Genomic DNA, 14,397 nt, shown 5'->3' on the forward strand with positions numbered 1-14,397 from the left:
GTGTCCATGCTGAAAGCATCCAGCAAAATGCATTTTGCCTCGAGTGGAAAGTGTGCAAGAGCACACACTGCCTGGGCTGATGGCCCACTGAGCAGTGCCCAATGCAAGCCTTGTAACAGCCCATGGAGCAGGAAAGCTTTCAGGACATTTTCTAGTCTACTGCATGCACCATGGCAGGATCACCTCTGCTTAGGCCTAAATGCCAGCCTTTGCTTTGCAGCTCTGATGCGATTCATGGGAGATCAATCAAAACTCAAGAACCAGAATGAGGTTGAATGCATCTATGAAATCCTTCAGGTTTGTGAACTTCCCCTGGGCAAGATGCTGCAGCACCAATGGGAATGAAGGGCCCTTGCTGGGAAGGGAGAGAGCAAGGAGAGTCATAATACAACCTCCCACATGAGAAAGGGAGTGGAAACAGAGAGGCTGATTAAAAAAAAACGGAGGGGAGTGGGGAGGAGTTGCAAGTGCATGGTTTCCCTGGACATCACTGTCTGGATGAGAGCATAACCTGCCTCTACTTCTTTGGGCCTAGATAGCACTAGAGACCAGAGGCTGCAAAGCCCAAGCTTTAAGCCAAATTGGCAGAGCTCCAGAGGTCTGGGAGAGGAAGGGCACAGAGACAACCTGGGGCCTCTCTGATGCTCTTGTCCTGTCTCTGATGGTGTCTTCTCTCTGAATGCAGCTGTGCAAGGAGAAAGAGAGTTTGCATGATGAGATCTACTGCCAGGTCATCAAACAGGTCACCCACAACCCTAACCAGTGAGTATGAGCACTGTCAGCTCCTGTGCATGCACAGCTGGAGGGGAACCATCTGCCTTGCTGCATAGACAGCAGGGCCAAGAGAAAGGCTTCCCCCAATGATGTATTGTCCCCAGCTGCTCAGTTGCTGGGGCTTTTGCTGAGCACTCAGGAAATTTAGCCAGTCCCTGGCTTTGGCTTTTTCACTTTAGTGTATGTTTTTCTCCTTCTCTCTGGCTACTGATATATCTGGGCACTGGAAAACATTCCTGGTAGCTCCCAGGAGTGGTGCTGCTCAGAGTCCTGATTTCCTCATCACAGCCCTGGGGAACTGATAAAAGAGTTAGGGACTGGCTTGACCCCACACTGCCGTGCGATATGGCAGCAGTGGCGTCAGAGTGGCCTTGACTGTTCACTTTCTTTGTTTGCAGTTGGAATAACTGAATTAATCCCTTACTCAGCATAAGAAACCTTTGACCAAGGGCCACCATCTCATTTTCTGCCAGCTCCTAAAGGTGTTCAGAAGGGCAGAGGCTTCCTTTGAGCTGCTCTGAGCAGTAATTTTCTTGTTCCAAGGTGCCCACAGTTCTTTCTGTCCCACAGGGAGAGCGTGCTGCGTGGCTGGTTGCTCCTAAACCTGCTAACTGGGTACTTCCTCCCTTCTAATATCCTGATGCCCTATGCCACCAAGTTTCTGCAGCTAGCCAGCAGTGATCCATCTAGCACCCACCATGGTATGACTGTTTGTGTATCTGTAAAATAAATGGCTGCCCCCATGTTACTAAAGCCCAGTGGTCAAGGAAAGAAGACAGGATCCAGGTGGGGACATGGTCCAATGGGGAAATCTCCCTTATCCTGTTAGGCAGGAGAAATGAGTGAGGTACTGAGGGACCTGAGCCTGCAGGAAAGTGTCTGTATCTCTAGTCTTTCTGTTTGCAGAGGTAATTTCCCATTGCATCTTCGTCCAAGCAAGATGTAACTGTGTGTCTGTGTGGGGCTTAGCTTAGGCCTGTGGCTTAGGCCCAGTTTGACAGATAGACCTTGGGGGAAAGGCAGACTGTGGTCTTCCAGAGTCATCAGCTGTGAGGTACTTGAGTTGGAATCCTGCCAGAGAAGAGGGTTCTAGTTCTCCCATCCTGTGTACTCCTACTGCCCTGGATGCTGTCTGGGGCTGGGCCCTCATGATTTGGATGTGTCCTCACAGAATGGGAGACGAGTTCAAGTCTCTTTCCTCTCCTAGCAGCAGCCCTGGGTTAAATTCAACACAGCCAGGATGACTCAATACCATAGAAGACAATACTAGTCCTCTGTTTGGCTCAGCACATGAAGCTTTTTCCTTTTCCTGCAGATATAGCCAAGATCTGTCAGAGCAACCTACGGAAAAACTTCATGTATGGGGGCCGTCGCCACCTTCCTTTCCCTGTGGAGATAGAGGCGTTGCTGGTATCGAGGGGAAAAGAAGTGGGGATGCTGGGAAGAGAGGGAGGGCAGAGGCTTGCCAGGAGGTGCCACATACACTGTTGGAAGGGCGGTTAGTGTTCCAAGAGAGGAAATGAGGGATGTGACTGTATGGGGACTGGGAAGTGCAGTGCCATGGAGTAGGCAGGAATGTGGGCAGGGAAGAGGTGGGTACTATATGGGCAAGGAGTGGAAAGCAGAGATGAGGAGGAAGGAAGAGGGAGAAACAAGTGTGGGGCTGATGGGATCCTGCATGTCTTGATGCCTAAAGACTGTCCTTTGCAGAAGGGGCGCAGTGCCCGCCGGCTAGTGATACCGATGCCTGGAGGTGTGGAATACCTCACCAGAATCAAGACGTTCACTGTGAGTTTTCTGCTTCGTGTTTCTTCATTGATCTGGACTCAGCCGCACCAGGGAACTCCCTTATCCTTCAAAACCATGGGTCTGGCCTGTGCTTCCCACAGTGCCGTGACAGTTTCCCACTCCCTAGCAATCCCTTTGGCAGTGTTATGTCTGCAGGGCCTGTGCGATGCTGGGATGCCTCACCCAGCTTGCTTCTTTGCACACTGGCCAGAGCCATACTGCTGCTCTCCAGCAGGGCCAGTGTGTCTAACTGCTCTGGGGCTGCTTTGGGCTTGCCTGGCCATGGTACTCACTTGCTGCTTTCCTCACTTCAGGTGGCCAAGGAGCTCTTGCAGGAGATCTGTGAGCAGATGGGGGCAGGTGAACAGGAAGAGATACAGGATTTTGTTCTTCTTGCCACCAGGAGTGACAGTCATAATCTTGGCAAGTAGTGACTAGTATCTAGCTTCTTTCTTAAAGCAGTTTCTCCAACAAGGAGTACCATGGCTACTATTTCAAATAGTTCCCCCACCCTTGCTGGGTCTGGGGGGGGTTCCTCTTCAGCAGCTTCCCTCTGTACTAGGGTTAACAACTGTGCCTTCCCAGGAGCTTGTTCCTGAGGTGTGTGTGTCTGTGTGAGTCCATGTCCCTTTGGAATGGCTGATGCTGGGAGTTGTAAGGGCAGGGTGGAATAGAGGTGTACAGGAAGGCTTCTGTCCCAGGCCATGGAGCTCAGCCCGCTGTCTGAGCACCAAGAGTGATGACCCTCTTTCTGCGTAAACATTGTAGACAAAATGGTGAGGCCAATAAGATCAGAGGAGTATCTTCATGATTACCTGCTGGAGGACAAGTTGGTCACTGTGACTTTACGCAGGCTCATCTGGAGGACACCTCTGCACTTTGAAAACAAAATTTATGTTGATGTTCATTATGGACAGGTAAGCAATGAGGGCAATGTGCACACCGGAAACCTCCCTAGCAGGGGCAGAGTCAGTGCACAAGCGGGTGGGAATGTCCCAAGGGGGCTGAAGAAGTGGGAGGGCTTTGGTTTTGTATGCTGTTTCTGGGAATGGCTAATAATTGAAGCTATGGATGCAAGGAAGACAGTGTGCCTGTAGCCCTAGCCTATGACCTATACTGTTCCAGACACGGTTTGTGCAGTTCTGCCTGCTTTTCCTGAGTTCAGAAAGTCTTTGCTTTTGTGTTATCAGCTTGAGCTGGATGTGTTATCAGCAAGGCAGGATGTGGGTCTCTGCAGCTTGGCGCGGCCCAGACCTGTCTGTACCTTCTGGCAGGTTTAACAAAGGCCTCTTCCCTCTGCTGTCTCTCAGATGCTGTGGGATTACCTGAATGGGAAGATACTGTTAAGCCATAGTAAAGAAATGGAGGTGCAGGTGGGCATTTTGGCAATGCTCCAGCACTGGGCCAAAACAGAGCAGCAGAACTCCGCTCCTTCCAGGTATGTTTGTCTCAGCGTGGGTCTCCATCTCTAATGGCTGTTGGCACCACAGGGGTTAGGGTTGGTGCCTGATTATGGAATCGAGTCCAACCATACACCTAACACTGCCAGGTCCACCACTAAACCATGTCCCTAAGTGCCACATCTACACATCTTTTAGATACCTCCAGGGATGGTGACAGTTCTGGAGAACCTAAGATACTAATTAATGTCACTTAGTGACTGACTCCTGCCCATAATCAAGAAAGTTTACCTCCTGTTCACAGTCTTAATGCTGACTGTCTCTGATCCACATTTCCTTTTGTGACTTCTCCTGAGCTGAGGGTCTTGAGGGTGCCATGGACGTTTCTTTTGACTGCCCTGTGTCTGTAATACCAAGAAGGAAGTGTATGAGCTTATAGTTGAGATGAATGCTCCTTTGTTCTTTCTACAAGTGCCAGAGTTTTCAACTCTGGGCACCTGAAATCTGTAGCAAGATGCCTAATGGGAATCAAAAGGTTTCTGGGTACTGGAAAGCTTCTGTCCTGCAGGCCTGAGCTGTATTTTCACATTCCTTCCTTCCTGTATCCTGATGCAGTTTGACTCAGAGTGGAGGTAATGTCTCCCTCAGATCCCCTCACACCACTAGCAGCAGGGAGTAATGGCATAATGCTGCTGGGCATGGGGAACTCTGCTCTGTGTAGTACTTCGGAGGCACAGGAGAAAGACACAGAGTAAGTTGGTTTTCAGCTGAGACTGCCTATGAAAGAAACACCTTGAAGCGGTCCTGTAGTTTCCAGAAAGGCGGGATTTCTCTCAGGGCACTGGTTAGTTACAGCTGCCTTCTGTGTGGAAAACGGTGGTCTCACTGTCTCTGATATTTCCTTCCACGTTATCCGATTCGGACACAACCTGTTGTGCTCTTCCCCTCTCCCTCCATCCTTGCCCGGAGCCATGCAATTGAAAGTTGTCACCACATCTCCTTGTTCCTCTTAATCCTCCTGGTGGATCTTTCAATTTTAACTGGGCAGGGGGTGAACTAGTCTCTGCTTGTTGGCACAGGGAAGAGCTGAAGGAGTACACACCGAAGACCCTGCAGTCCTCCATCAGACCCGAGCCTCTGCAGGACCATGTTGGCATGCTACTGAGAACCAGGCAGCGCCTTCAGCCAGTGGATGCAAAAATCCAGTTCATAGGTGAGGAGACATCCAAATCTGCTTGAGTCATCTATCCTGGGCATGGTGGAAGCTGCTCTGAATGCACTTTTGGGACAGTTCATGAGGTTGGTGAGGACCCTTGGAGCCTGGAATGGGCCATGACATGAGACTCCCTGCAGACTGGGACTTGTTCCCAAACACAGTGATCATGGTCAAGTCCCAACTCTTTTGTAGAATCTGCAGCAGATTTTCAGAGGTCTGTACAAGTTGTGTTTTAATTGATATTCTGGGTGCACATCTGTTTTCTGGTCAGAAAAGAACAGGACATCTACTCAGGTTGCTGAGAACTTAATATTAGCAGCCTGGGAGGGAGGGAGCGAGGGAAGGAGACATTTTCAATCTTACTTTTTAATGTAGAAAAGCTTGAGAACACCTGCAGCTTTTGACCACCTTAGGTTTGTGCAGTAGATTTTTGTTTGGAAGCTGCTGCCTGAAAGATACCTTTTGCTTTCTTACAGAGCACATGATGAAATTGCCTTTCTTTGGCTACATCACCTACTTTGTTGAGAGAGTCAGCGATGACACAATCCTTGTGCCCTGTTTCTTTGGTGTGAATAAAGAAGAGATCATTGTGGTGGACAGCACCACCCAGGTATGCCAGACAATTCCTCCCTAGGCTCCAGAGCCCTGATGTCTGTCAGGTGTTAACTTTGACTTTTAGAAGAACTTGTGCAGGAAGAGACTATATTTATCTGCATCACGGCCACTCTAACAACAGCCCTAGCCCAAGGCAAGTGCCAGGAGTGGTAGACCAGTTAGTACTGCCGTGTGCTCTTCTCTAAGTCCAGTGATCATGCTAACAAGCATGGTCCACAGTAAAACTAAGTGTAGGTCCCATTTCTGTTTGTCCCAGTCTTGCAGAATTCTCGGGACATGCCGGCAGCAGGAGGTTGCCCAGTATTCTGTACACGCTGCCCTGTGCCCCAGTCCTTGTCTCAGTTTGCAATAGGCTCTTGAGATGAATCCTCCTCCCTGGTGAGAATCAGATGGTTTTGTTTGTAAGGACTGCACCAGAGTGTTTTGCGGCTTTTGTCCTTACACAGGCAGTCTCCTGCGTCATTCCATTGAAGGAGCTGCAGAAGATGCGAACCCTGCAGCCTATGTCTGATGGTGGGCTTCCTGGCATAGAACTGAACTATGGCTCGGCTGCCAGCCCCAAGACTATGTGGCTTGAACTGTCACAGGTGAGATGAGCCTGAACCTACAGCTTCCTCCTGGCAATTCAGAAATTGCCCTCCCCTGCTCAGCTGAGCCTCTGCTAAGAGCCAGCACTGCTGCTCTTCTCTGTCCCAGAGGTGGATGGGGGCACTGCATTTCCCAGGCCCCAAAGTGCATCTTTGTTCCAGCACCTATGTCATATTTAATTATGGAAAGTGATTTATGGGAATACTTAATTATGAGAAGCAGCCATTTCTGGGGCAGAGAATGACCGATACTGATCTGTGTTTTGACAGGCTAAAGAAATGTATCACACGATTGTTGTCATCCTGGAGAAAACAGAGTTGCACCACTAAAGCCTAAGCACAGGAGAATGACCAAGCTAAACAGCAGTTTTCCTTTCTCTGAGCTTGTTCAGTGTTCCCTTCCCCATCTTCTGGAGAGGACTCTTCCAAAAGACATCCATGACCTCAGACAGCTGCTTTCTAAGACTGCCACCACAGCATTTGTTGGTGGACTGGACCATCATCTCACCCCTCGTGACCTGCCATTCAGTCCCCAAGTACTCTTCCTTGAAGCGATGCATGCACTGGCTGAACAAACCCCAGGCACCCTTGCCAACCAACTGCCTTTCCAGAGCCTGTTCCAACACAGAGCAGCTGAGCAGATGCAAGCAATGACCTTCAGGCTATGCAGTGTGGGACCAATCTTTTCTGAATTAACATGAACAAAGACTGATGCTTGCTAGGGATCCGTGTATCACAACACAAAGCTGAGGCTATGAAATGACTGCACTGGCTGCTGGCGTTTTCACAGGCCAGCTTCTCTGCTGTATTGATATGCAAGAGGCCCTGTAGCAGGATTTGTGAAGCAGGAGCTTGTAGAAAGCATCTTAATTGCAAAACAGATCAGTGTTAATATAAAATTAACACATATGCTGGGGTACAGATTGAGCTGCAATGGTAAGACAGTTTATTGTTAATTATTCTTACTAACATAATTATATGTGTATGTTTTCCTCTACTATAAAGAAGTCAGTCATGTCCATGCAGCTGTCGTACTTAAATGATGGCTCCATGCCCATGGAGAAACCATATTCAAATGGAACTTGTATTACAGTAGAGTGTCCTTGGTTGTACAAAAATGCTTAATTTATTTTTATTGCTACAGCTTTCCTACTGAACTGAAAAGTATCTGCACTTTAGGAGATTGCAATAAAATATTCACATAGAGATATTTTGAAGCTATGACGTGACTGAAACTGGTTTACATCCAATATGGGAACACTGACCTGCAGGTAATGGGCAAAGCTTGAGTGAAAAAAAGGTTGTCAGTGTTGGCTGGGAATGGGGTAGATCTGAGGGTGCTCAATGCAAGCCATGATGCACAGTTAGTTTCTTGCTGGTGAGCTGATGCCACCAGTAACTACAGAATGTTCCCTGTCAGGAACTTCCCTTCAAGTGCTGCTTGCTGGGGCCTGTGAGGTCATAGCTGAAGCATGCTCTGCCCTCCTCCTTCAGCAGTGCTACTGCAAGGCTAGGTAAAGCACTGCGGCAACGTGAAAGAAAGGAATAGAGAAGATCTCTGAAGATGAACTTCATAGAATCACAGAATGGTTTGGTTTGGAAGGGAGCTTAAAGACCATCCAGTCCCACCCCCCTGCCATGGGCAGGGACACCTCCCACTAGCCCAGGTTGCCCAAAGCCTCATCCAGCCTGGCCTTGAACCCCTCCAGGGATGGGGCATCCACAGCTTCTCTGGGCAACCTGGGCCACTGCCTCACCACCCGCACAGGAAAACATTTCTTCCCAACATCTCATCTAAATCTCTCCTCTTTCAGCTTAAAACCATTACCCCTTGTCCTATCCCTACACCCCTGATCAAGTCCTGCAGCTATAAGGAGTTGGGGGTGGCTCCTGGGATATGCCTCCATCCATCCCATCCCAGGCTTGCATTTATTAGCCGTCTGTTCAGATAAGAAACGAGCTTTCATGTTTATGTTCAGAGTAATGGAGTCTTAATGTATTTTAGACCAGTCTGTAGGAATAATTGTTAAGAAAAAGCTTTCAGGAAGAGTCCACAGCAGCTATAACATTGTTTTATTGTCAGTTCTGCACCTACCCTTCAGTACATTTAAAAAAAATACATCTGTTGAGTACAATGATCCAAAAGCCTGTTTGATGGCCTCTCAGGCTGCAGATTTCTCTATCAGCACTAGTGCCTGAGGCTGCCAGTCTCTACAGGCATGGAACAAAGGCAGAACCCAACAAAAACCCAACAGAAAGGACTTGTGCCAGGGAATCAGGTTATTTCAAGCCCCCTGATACCCTAAAGTTCAGGTCCTTATATAAATATAGCAGCAGAGGCACCACAGTGTCAATTTGAGGGCCACAGCAGTACCCTACCCAGTTGTAACAGCAGCATTGCCCTCTGTATTGCAGACTGTGGGTGAGGCACAGGGAGCAGATATGGCTTTAGGAGTTACAAGCAAATGCTGGAAAAGTGTTGGCAACCTTAGTGCCACTATTGGAGAGGTTAATACTGAAAGAGCATCACTGCTTAAGTTAAAGAGCAGGCAGAACTAGACAAAGGTAAAAAAAAGTTCCGATTAAAAGAAAAAGAATCCGAGTTTCTCCACCTTCAGAAAGTAGGCATTGCCTGCATGGTAAAAACAAAATGCTCCCCTCCTGCCCTCCAGGGGAAAACATTCCATCTAGGCACTCAACCGTCAAGATCATCATTGGCAGCCCTGAGCAAAACATGTGAACTTGTAGCATAACTATTGGTAACACTGAAATAAGAACTGAGAGGGGGGAGCAAGGGGAAGAGCCATCGAGGAAGCAAGATGCCATCCCAAAGCAGAGTCCCAGTTAGAAAGTCTGAGCCCTTCCCAGGCTGCTGCAAGGAGCAGAGGCTGGAGACACTGCTGGAGAACTTCTGTGGCAGCAGCCTGTAACCTACACAGCAGATGCAGACTGCACCCCTCCTGCCAAGAGGTACCAGAGGGCTGCAGTACCCTGGTTACCAAAAAAACTCTCTGCAAGTTCACAGAAAGTGGTTCCTGGAAGTGCGTGCCACTAAGGACAGAAGTGAGCAAAAATGCAGTGGGAAAGATTAAGCACACTTCGGCAGCTTCATGAAACTCCATGGCTGAGTTCTTCAAGATCCCCTGGTCCCGCTGCTGAAGGAAGGAAGACAGCCACCATGACGCAAGGATCAGCTCTCTGACCTCTGCAGCTCCTGCCAGTCTGTCTCACTCTCACACCTGACCCTTGTTTTGAAAAACTCCTTGATGAGTCTCTGTGCTTCCTCCTTCACTGCAAGAGAGGAAGCACCACCTTTGAGACAATACTTAAGACATCTGCTCCCTCTATAGACTTCAATCCATTTAGCACCAAAAGAACCCAAAAGTCCGAGTGCTCTCCCCAGCTGCCAACTCACCAGTCTTGCGGGCAGGGTTCTGATCTTCAGTCAGTAAGTGAGACAGGTGCCGAGCAAAGCCCTTAAACAGATCCTGCAGAATTGGGGAAGATAATGAACAGAAAGCAGACGTCAGTCACCTCACCAGACTGTTCCCACATTCGTCTTGCCCTTAGCACAGGCTGGCTGTGAGCACAAACCATTCAGACATTTAGGCTACAGGAGTGTTGCAAACCTGCCACTACACCAGCCCCTGCACTGCTGGAGAAGCACACGCACACGTGCTCCCTTGCAGAACACATCACGTAAACTGCACCAGAACTGAACCTGGTCTGTTGCTGCTCCATATGTGGGAGTTCTTGAAAACTTACCAGAGTTTAGTGTGAAAACATGAACAATCACAAACAAGTAGGGAATCAACATGATACCACTCTAAATCTCAAACAAACCTTTTCTTGGGAGAGGGGAGTTGCTGCACCTAGAGTCTCTGAAACAGCACATAACAAGCTGTGACTTGTAAGTGAAATGTGGTACCCAGATCATCTTCCCCTTCCTAGAGCCCCCAAACACTAGGGAGAAGTGGTCTCCTGCTAGAGATGGTCTTGATCTGTGCCCTACCTTAGAAGCAAATTTTCCACCCTTGTAGAATGGGGTCAAATATTTGACAACGATGTCTGCTGTCTCTTTGAGGGACGCGCCTTTGGTCACTGGCTGTACAGTCTTGCTGGTTCCCTCTTTATCACACTGTGATAAGTTTGGATCGAAAGTCACCTTCTTCTTTGTTGGACCAACACTTCTGCTTTCTGGCTGGGATAGAATAGAAGATTTTGCCACTGTCCGTAGCCGCTTTGTTGCAGGACTTTCCATATCCTGGAGATGGGACAGAAAAAAACCAAAATCACCAATTCCTGTGGCAGCACTACGTGTCCAAGCAGCCACTACCTTCTGAGAACAAGAATCTCTGCAGCATCCTGCAGGCTCTCCCTATAGTGGCACCCATTGTGCCATTTTGCTGTGCAGACATAATACACTGTTTTCCACACCAAGAGAGTTTAAGAAAAAACATTTAAGACTACCACATTTAGAACTACCCTATGCTCTATTAGGGCAGCTAATTACTAGACCCTGTCCTATACGGGAAAAAATGATAGGAAGAGATTTCCCAGGATATCTGCTGAGCATACACCCCTCAGGAACAATCAGACACTTCAGGAGTGCCACACTCCTGCTCAATTTGAAAGAGCAAGGAAAAAACTACACTGTTCAGTAGGGACAGCTACCAGGCAGTCTCAGATGGCAAATGCAGAACCAGAGACTGAATGGCAAGGAAGGCTGCGAGTGTGGTTTGCTTCTGCGTGGTGCTGCACATCACTGGCCTGTGGTCATTCCCTTGACTTGAGAAAGCACCTTGCTAATTATAGCTACAGAGCTAGAGGGGGTGGAGAGACTCATTCCAGGCAAGTCACCAGCAAAGGGTACGGTCACATGCATTGCAGAGAAGAGGAAACAAAGCGGAGTCAAGGGGAAGCTTTCCACTGCTGTCTGAGTCACTGGCGCTGGCCCAGTGCTGGCAAGGGGACGGCAGGAGTGCAATGCAATTATGGTTCTCCCCTCTGCTGTAAGCGCAGCTGGGCCCTCCCCAGGTAAACAGCACTATCGGGTGAAGTTCAGATTGGGAGCGTAACTCCCAGAAACTTGCCACATGATAAGCAGAAGAAATAAGAGGAAATTATTATCCATTAAAGTCTTACCTCATTGGATCCTGGTCGCTTCCCGCACTCACCTTCCCCAACAACACTTAGCTCAGTTTCTGTGATATTTTCAGCAACACTAGTGGGAAGAATGGAGGGAAGGCCAATTTTAATCATTCTACAGTGAAGATATTACTGTACTTACTGTCGGTGGCCACACCTTTCCATGGTAAAGCAGGAGTCTTCCCTCACCAGCCTAGAGATCTAATACATATTCCCAGTTTCCAGGCCAAGGCTGGTGGGGCTCTGCAGGTCATTAGCAGGGCAATGCAGGGAGCAGAGAGGTAGAGATTTTACCTGGATTTTACATCAATGTCTTCCTGAAGGAGTTCAGATTCAGCAGCCTGCTGGCTCTTAAAATCCTCCTCCCTCTCAGCCAGTGTTAGTTCTGTCTCTCCCAGCTCTTTATTCTCTGCCTGGGCCTGTCCAGTCACATCTTCTCCAGAGACATCTTTGTTTTCCTGAGGTATTGATTTCTCTTGACATGTGCTTTGAGAAGAAACCTGAGGTAGTGTGCTTGCAGAACAGCTGTCTTCCTTTGCTGAGCTGCAACTTTTGGCTTTAGACCCACCTTTGGGGAGTGAGAAGAATTTGGAAATATCCTGTGATTCTTTTTTGGCTGCCTCTGCAAGCATTTGCTGCTTCTTGCTAGGTCTGGATTTCTTAGGAGGGCTATCCCCAAGGGCAGCTTTTTTGTCTGGACTGGGTTGCTGTCCCTTCTTTTCAGGAAGGAGTGCTTCTACTCCAGCACTCTCACACATTGCTTTGGTTGTTTCCTTCTTCTGGAGAACAGGGTTTCTGGTGTCCAGTTCCACACTGCAGGTGCTGTTGTCTTGCCCATTTGGCCAATCTACTTCCTTTTTGACAGGCTTTGCATCGCTCTCCTCCTGGATCTTCAGCAGCTCTGAAGCTGTCTGGAACAAGCTGGATTTCTTCGGAAATCCTGCTCCCACACGCTTGGGTTTGAACTAGGGAGAAAGGAATAAGAAATTTTGGATGCGAGAGCATTAAGGAAGGCCATGATGCAGAACCCTGAAAGGAGCCAAGCTGCTGTATACAGTACACCAGTGCGTATAGCCGTAAGCTGGGGAAGGCTCTAAAACTGACTCCTCATCATAACCATGAACTGAGACATCAGGGAAATGGATCAGGTCAAAGTCACAGGCCGGCAGTAAGGAAACAGACTGCATCCTTGGTTGGAGCAAGACAAGAAAAATGTATTTGATGTATGGCCTGCACATAGATCGTACTCACTAACAGGATCCAGCATGACCTAGTTGATCTCACTTCAAAAACAAAGGACAGACAAGGAAAGCAATTCCAATTGAAATATACAGCTATGGCCACACAAAGGGCTTAAAAGAGGATTGCAAAAAAGCAGCTAGACAAAGCACACCATTCCCCCCTTTTCTATCCTATCTGTACTCACTCACCGAGTAAACCTGGGATGCAGGGAGGAAATCTTCTTCTGCTGGTGTCCCAAATTTTGTTTCCAAGCTGCTGTTGCCACCAGTTCCAGACCCAAAGACAGAGAACAACTCTCCTTGTTTTGAGGCTTTGTTGATTTCTGCTACCTGAAGAGAGAACAGAAATATTCTCTAGTGGCCAGAAATCTATGCATTCCTGCCTCTGTACATACTAAAAGGCATCGAGGCAAAACAAATGTCTCCCCTGGAGAGACATCTATCTCAAGAACAGAAACATCTTCAAAGAGACTTGGCAACCAGCTAACCTAAACCAGGGCTTCTCTATCAGCGACAGTCTGCGGAACTCCCTGTTCCCTTTACTGACAGATCTAGGGGATATCTGGATAAGCTTGCACTGGTGTGTAGGTTTCCAAAGCCTGTAAAGCCAACAAAGATGTGAAACCAATGTGATTCTGGGCCCTCCTGGAAACAAAATCAAGAAGAAAGATTTGGAAGACATCAAAGGCAAAGCAGAACTTCTTCATCTTTCCCACACAAACTCCACCCTATTTCCCCTCAAGCCAGGGCCACACCGCATTTAAGGGAACAGCAGACAAATGGCCGTACCTTCTTTAGCACAGTTGCCTTGTATGAGTTGGCCATTTTACTGGTGCGGAAAGCTTCATACTCCAGCTCCACAGCACAGGCATGAGGGTCTGACCTGTAACACAGACTAGGGTGATTTCTGGCAAGACACACTTCTAGATCTGCAAAGGGAACGCTATTGCTTAAGCATCTCCCAGAAAGTACAAAGTTCACTCCCTCCGGTGCAAGAATAAGTGATAACTTCCAATGAAGTCCTAAGGGATGCAGTGGCGAATTGCTGGAGAATGGAAAGGGTGGTGAAAGCAGTTTTAAAACCAAGTCCCCTTGTCTGGGTGCTCAGCTTGAGAAGTACACTATCCCCACCCTGTGGAACGGGGAAGAATTGCCACCTCTAGCAACAAGCTGATGTAGCACAGTCCGACACAGGAATGCTCCTATCTGATCCTGAACATCGCTACAGTGATACTGTTAAGTGAAACTATATCCTGGGACCAACTAACTTAAAAAGGCATTCCTTGGGAGTGGTGATGATGCCCAGGGAAGAGTAGGCCCTGTGTTAAGGGACTCAATATGTTACCCTTTTTCTCTCATCTGATCTCGTACCCTTTTCCTCCTGCTGCTGGAACCTTCTGATTGGTGCTCAAAGCTTCTTCCAGCATCTTCAAGCAGTGTTCCCGGCCCTAGGAAACATGGGATACTCAGATATGCTTTACACAACTCATAGCACCCCTTGGACTTCCAACCCTGAAGGAGTAAGAACAGGGCAGGCAAGAATCTTTGTTGTTCTTTGCAAGTCAACACGACCAAATGTTACCCAGCCTTCCTTACCTTCACTGTGAGCTTAGAGATTCTCCTGCTGA

At 48.3% G+C, this 14,397-nt stretch overlaps 2 protein-coding genes across 2 annotated transcripts in view; one reads left to right on the forward strand and one right to left on the reverse strand.

The window, feature by feature from the left end:
* The window catches only part of MYO15A (myosin XVA), a 37,341-nt gene extending 30,631 nt beyond the window's left edge, over positions 1 to 6,710 (forward strand). Inside the window, exons 42-53 of the mRNA XM_010082510.1 lie at positions 221 to 297; positions 686 to 762; positions 1,345 to 1,475; positions 2,090 to 2,184; positions 2,485 to 2,562; positions 2,877 to 2,922; positions 3,331 to 3,479; positions 3,873 to 4,000; positions 5,042 to 5,175; positions 5,655 to 5,788; positions 6,240 to 6,380; positions 6,651 to 6,710. Coding sequence (XP_010080812.1) covers positions 221 to 297; positions 686 to 762; positions 1,345 to 1,475; positions 2,090 to 2,184; positions 2,485 to 2,562; positions 2,877 to 2,922; positions 3,331 to 3,479; positions 3,873 to 4,000; positions 5,042 to 5,175; positions 5,655 to 5,788; positions 6,240 to 6,380; positions 6,651 to 6,710 — 1,250 coding nt within the window. The remainder of the gene's footprint in view (positions 1 to 220; positions 298 to 685; positions 763 to 1,344; positions 1,476 to 2,089; positions 2,185 to 2,484; positions 2,563 to 2,876; positions 2,923 to 3,330; positions 3,480 to 3,872; positions 4,001 to 5,041; positions 5,176 to 5,654; positions 5,789 to 6,239; positions 6,381 to 6,650) is intronic.
* A 2,860-nt stretch (positions 6,711 to 9,570) lies between these two features.
* RECQL5 (RecQ protein-like 5) overlaps positions 9,571 to 14,397 on the reverse strand; it is a 36,655-nt gene continuing 31,828 nt past the window's right edge. Inside the window, exons 12-20 of the mRNA XM_010082511.1 lie at positions 14,366 to 14,390; positions 14,141 to 14,217; positions 13,559 to 13,652; positions 12,959 to 13,099; positions 11,823 to 12,493; positions 11,526 to 11,604; positions 10,393 to 10,644; positions 9,796 to 9,868; positions 9,571 to 9,671 (exon numbers count right to left, since the gene is read on the reverse strand). Coding sequence (XP_010080813.1) covers positions 9,571 to 9,671; positions 9,796 to 9,868; positions 10,393 to 10,644; positions 11,526 to 11,604; positions 11,823 to 12,493; positions 12,959 to 13,099; positions 13,559 to 13,652; positions 14,141 to 14,217; positions 14,366 to 14,390 — 1,513 coding nt within the window. The remainder of the gene's footprint in view (positions 9,672 to 9,795; positions 9,869 to 10,392; positions 10,645 to 11,525; positions 11,605 to 11,822; positions 12,494 to 12,958; positions 13,100 to 13,558; positions 13,653 to 14,140; positions 14,218 to 14,365; positions 14,391 to 14,397) is intronic.

The sequence above is a fragment of the Pterocles gutturalis genome, unplaced genomic scaffold (assembly GCF_000699245.1).
Source record: "Pterocles gutturalis isolate BGI_N339 unplaced genomic scaffold, ASM69924v1 scaffold37524, whole genome shotgun sequence".
NCBI classification, from domain to species: domain Eukaryota; kingdom Metazoa; phylum Chordata; class Aves; order Pterocliformes; family Pteroclidae; genus Pterocles; species Pterocles gutturalis.